General features: G+C 39.5%; 1 protein-coding gene across 1 annotated transcript; it reads right to left on the bottom strand.

The window, feature by feature from the left end:
* Positions 1 to 2,289: 2,289 nt before the first annotated feature.
* Positions 2,290 to 2,468, bottom strand: SAMD12 (sterile alpha motif domain containing 12; the record flags this gene model as incomplete). Its single annotated transcript, XM_009873995.1, has 1 exon — positions 2,290 to 2,468. A coding segment is annotated over one exon (179 nt), but the record flags the coding sequence as incomplete, so codon positions are not given.
* Positions 2,469 to 5,425: the final 2,957 nt, after the last annotated feature.

Here is a 5,425-nt window from a genome sequence, read left to right as displayed (position 1 = left end):
GCACTGCTTTGTGCAATGTCTCACTACTGTGGATATAAGGTACATGTTAATAGTATTTGCATACATAGGCCTGCAAAGAAACCTTTCTCTAAGCAACTGAGCAATGAGGAAATATAAAACAAATGGATCTGTCCACAATGGTTTATTTACAATATTTTATTCCCACTCATCTTTCCATTGTACAGGTATGACTGCATGGATGAAGTTTCATAATGGCAGCTTAATTCAACTCTTAAAGTCATTCAAGTTACAAACCCAACTCCAGATTCACATTTTAGAGGATGCACCCACATGATCTTTAAATTTAAGGCAGAGCAAGCTAGAAAAGACTTCAGACACCTCAGGCTAGAACATATTAATCCAGATGAAAAATATCGCTAAATTAACACACAAAAAATAAAGTTACTAATAAGGCAGCAACACATTCAGAAAAACAGTCCAATTCATTACCCTGGTACTATTACGTCAAATCTATTCCATCAAGCAAAACGTTTAGTTTTGTTTGGTGGCTTGTTTTTAAGTGAAGCATGCCCAACTTTCTAAACAAAGCTACTGCAATCAGATGTCAGAAACCAACGACTGGTTTCACTACTTTGAGAGCACCACGCTTCCCCTCTTGCCCTGCTGTCTCCAGCAGGGATAGCATTGGAAATGGTTTTCTACTCATCAATCCAACAAGTACAGCTCAGACAGCGGAAATAGGCTCCATTACAGTAAATAACCAATATATTTCATCCTGATTTTTCCACTAGGACAAGACTTTTGCAAGCAAAGACAAGCTTGATCTGCTCATGTGCCACGTCAGCCTGTTCTCAACTGGAAGCCCCACTGTGTCATTTAACTTCATCACGTCCAAGCTTGCAAAATTTCCTCTGAGCTTCACATACCTCCTCGGCTTTCCATACAGGGCAGATTTTCATCTGGTGATGTTGAAACATGGGCAGGGCTAGCTTGCCTTTGTCTGCAAAAAGCTGGGTAAATGCATTATTACCTGAGCTTCATCTCAAAGCCCGTCCAAAATTTGGATTCCAAGCCATAAGCACAAACCTATTCTTCAAAAGTGCAAGAGAAATCAGCAACATGCTTGGTAATAGGCCACCAAGCAGAGTGCATGTAGCAGTGATGTTGATCAATGTCAACCTGTACTGGATCTAGTTCACTGACTTAAGAAAGAAAAAAATTAAATTGTATTCATTTAAAACTAGGTATTTTAGATAAAAATCAGAGTGGAGAATTCATACCAAGCCTTTACTGTCAAAGCTATTGCTCAAAACGTTTAATGTTATTCTCTTTTAAAAGTGAAATACATCAAAATCGTATGTGCATTACTTATAATATTTATTGTACTGATGACAGTAGAAAATGCTCTTATTTCTTTGGTCATTGAATTAATTGTTATTGCTTGTTTTGGACCTTAAAAAAAAAGACACACATTTTATTTGCTCTATTAACTCCCAGTGTCAGATTCAGTAACAATTCAATTTTCCACTGTGCAGAAATCGCCCCCAAAACCTTGAATTTAGGCCTCTAAAGATCAAAAAGACTGATAAGGCTTTTTAAGAATCCTTCCAAATTTATTAGGGTTTGGTTTTGTTTTTTTTACACTCTCATATTTTTTATTCCAGTTAAAAACATACCTAATATGACAAATTATTATGCTATACCCAAAGCATCTGGAGCGTGCACATCCACCTGCACTTGATAGTCATGTCTGCTGGACACAAACAAGAAACAGCAGCTTATGAATGAAAACAGACACTTCACTTATCTTTAGGAAGTCGGCTTTGAAGTATGTTTATTCACTGACATACTAGACATGGAATAAGTGACCTGGTATTTTACTTAAAATTAGCTAACAGCATAATAAAAAGTCAGTCACCCATACAAAAATCCATATATCCAGAAAACCTTTCTCTTCCTTTACTTGCCCCGGGAAAAAATAAGCAAGTAAACAAAAAACACTCAAGGAAAACATATCTATTTCCATTCTGGTTGTTACACAAGTCATTTGGAAAAAAGTCTCCACAGTGCCTCAAAAGGAGAGATGCCATTATTTTAATCAACTTCATCTAGAGAAAAATAAAATAATACAAACTCCAAGATGTGCGTAGGCTAAAACTCCATGACAATACCTTGCTTCTGTAACATCCACTTCTTCAGACTTGTTACTTTTGCACCTTTGTATGTCTTTAACAGGATGATACATGTTTTTTAAGCAGCAGCCAGGACTCCAAGAAGTCTGGATTCTTTAACTTCCACCAGAATAAATAAGAACCCAGTTCTACGTACCTTAGATATTTCCGGCTCCACTGGTTGTTTCTTGGGTGTCTCTTTTGACTCGGGCCCTTTTGGAGTATTAGTGTTCTTAACAGAGGGCGATTCAACTCCTTCACCTTCGAGTTGCAGATTAATACCTTCTGTGGGGACAGAGTGATCAATACCATTTGGATTCAGATTGCAATGGATAGCTGGAAAAAAAATATGAGAAAAGCAAAACACTGCTTAGGAAGGAAGAATCCAACATTACAAATGTTTATCACAAAATGCTAAGAAGTGCCAGAGCTGTCAGATCATGGCATAAGAGCTGTCTGTACCTTGACATGGACTCAGTAGTTGAGAAAGAAAACGAGAGGCAATGCAGCACCATAGAGAGCTATTTAATGCAGGCTACTGTGTTGACTTGTGCTCTACTGGATTCACTACAGCATGTGAGAGCCTTAACTTATAGCTTTTACTAGGGTAGGATCATATATATTCCATGTACTTGTCATTCAGCCATACTTTTTTTCCTTTCTAGGTAAGCAACTTAAAGTTTCTCTATTGCATTTTCAATTATTACAACATTCTAGGTCCTAAACAATGTGGGACAAGTAGGCTGTGCACAGAAAGCCAGTCTCTGCACGGAGTAATGACTTAGCCAGCTGATTATCTCTCCCTTCAGCACTTTGTACCACTGCAAATTACCACCTACACCATCCTAACAAGCAAGAGGGATGTACTCTCCAGGAGCATATAACGAGGTGTGGACTAACGACAGCAGAATAAGGAAAGGAGACAGAAGAAAAAAATAAAACAAGAGCAAATCATACCATAGAAATGCACATTTAGGACTACAGCAGTAGTTTAATCGCTTTCTGTCCAAAATTTCACAGTTCCAGCATTTACATAAGAGAGTAGCCTTAACAACCTCCTTGGCATGTGTAGCAATTTTAAAACGTGCGGATCCTGAGGCAGCTTCCCCGTCACACAACTATCCAAGTTTTGCATTCACGTTCCTGGGTAACTGCATTACTTTTAGTGCTAGTCATAATTAATGGGCTCAACTTCCCTTGTACACAAAAGAACTTTGCTCAGATACTGCTGAGCAATGTTTGACAGACCTGAGCAGAAATCCAAAACACAACGTAAAGCCAAAATAAAAGCTGCCCTTTTACTCTTGTTTGCCTTAGAAGCAAAGGTGGGGAGCAGGAGAAGGAATCAGAACTGCTAGATACTACCAGCTACAGATCGCTAGTGGGAAATAGACTCCAGCTGCTGGAGAAGGCCAAGGGTCCTTCAACTACAGCACCTTTTGAAAATCCATTCACCTTAAATCCCAAAGTCTTAACTGAGAATTTTGAGCAGTTCCTTGGTGCAGAATTAAAGAAGAGGGCAAAAAGGTGGCCTTTTCTCCTTGGGATTCTTAAAAACATTAAAATATTCATAAAATGTTGATCTGTCCAAGCACTACGATACCTATATCTGCAAGTTAGGGATGGAACCATCTCCTATTTTCAAGTAATATGATGGATAATTCACTGTTGTTAATGGAGAGCAGTATAGAACTGCAACATGTTTTATTACAAATTGTAGCCATTTTGTATAGAAGAATGTGTCACTGGCCCACAGAAAACTAGTAAATGAAACTAAAAATGGGAAAAGAACCAAATTTTAGTCTCAGAATTTCAGCTTCAGAGAGATACGATTTTGTGGTTGATATTTACTTCAGTGTTTCTTAAGATACCAAAAATCTCTCTCCTCTAGATCATACCCACCTATCATTATGTCTCCTCTAGATCATACTTAACCTGTCTGAAAGAAACAAGTCATTACTAATGACTACTTTGCTTATCCTCCAGGCCACAGAAATTACAGATGAGTTCCACAAGACAGGCTTTTTTGCAACCCAGTGAGAATGGAGGCTATTCTATTAGTAGCCAAACTAATTCTCTCTACACAGAAAATGGGAATCAACCTGTAAAAGTATCCCCAGTACACTCTGCTCCAGCAAGGGCTGAAAATGAGCAGTGAAAGATGCTGAGTATGGAATGTGGTCCATAAAAATCCCTCCAACTGCCTTCTGCAAGTATCTTGCCTAGTTCAATAGCAAGATTCCTGCATGCACCCTTGAACAGCAGCAGCAGCCAGAATCAGGCAGGTTTTGGCTGTCAGCCCCTTCCAGTACTCGCTAGACAGAAATCACAAAGCACAGTGAGACTTATGGCTGCCAGCAGCAAGCTTCCTGTACATTCAAACTCCTCCCTCCCCAGTGCTCCCAAACAATGCAGATTATGGAGGAGAGTGGTGAGGGGTGGACAAGGAAAGTCTTCTGGGTTAGAGCATTGATTTACCATGCATCACAGGGAGCATAAGATCCACATTTCCAATAACACACTAACATAAGCATCACCTGGATGGCTTAAAAAAGAAATAAATCACATGGCAAGATGCTGCTTGACTCTCTGCCCATCACTCTTTCAAAAGCCATGAATGCTAGTGCTGTTTCAACAATGCTTTACATTGGGCTCCTTTAGGATACAGAAAGAAAGAAAAAATTGGAGAGGCTGCTAGAGATCACATACCTGCCCATTACCTTTTGTTGCAAAGAGGTGACTGGTTAAAAGAAACACAGGCTGCCTCAGGAAAGACATTTCCAAAGTTGCTGATATTGGGGGGTGGAGAGGAGCAGGGAAGAGAGACAACATTTTTATTTCCTAGGTGTAGACGGAGAAGGAAAGAGTTCATTTTTATCCTTCACCCCCATCCATCATAGTATTGACTCACCATACACCTGAACTGAATCTGTTCCTTAAGGAAGACACACCTAGAACAAGAGCCTCTGCATGGGGAGGAGGCGGACTGAAGGGCAGGAGGAAGAAAAGCAGAGGTGAGGATACGTATCTGCCACTTGGTAAAGCTAATACCTCTTCATAATAAGCCATCTTCAGGTAGCCAGCTCTATTGTTTTCCTCTAGTGCTACCTCCAACTCTCAGTTACACAGAAGGTAAGAAGGAAAGGATATTTGCTTGCACAGGTCTGCTGTTTCCTGTTACCACACAGAAATACATATATCCATCACTGTGGCAGATGGACATGGAGCTTTTACCTCCTTTTAAATGTGAATACAAAACATAATTGCTCCCTTTCAAGGTTTGTTAAAAGCAG

The sequence above is a fragment of the Apaloderma vittatum genome, unplaced genomic scaffold, assembly GCF_000703405.1.
Source record: "Apaloderma vittatum isolate BGI_N311 unplaced genomic scaffold, ASM70340v1 scaffold12120, whole genome shotgun sequence".
Taxonomy (NCBI): Eukaryota; Metazoa; Chordata; class Aves; order Trogoniformes; family Trogonidae; genus Apaloderma; species Apaloderma vittatum.
This window is presented reverse-complemented; position numbering and strand designations above follow the sequence as displayed.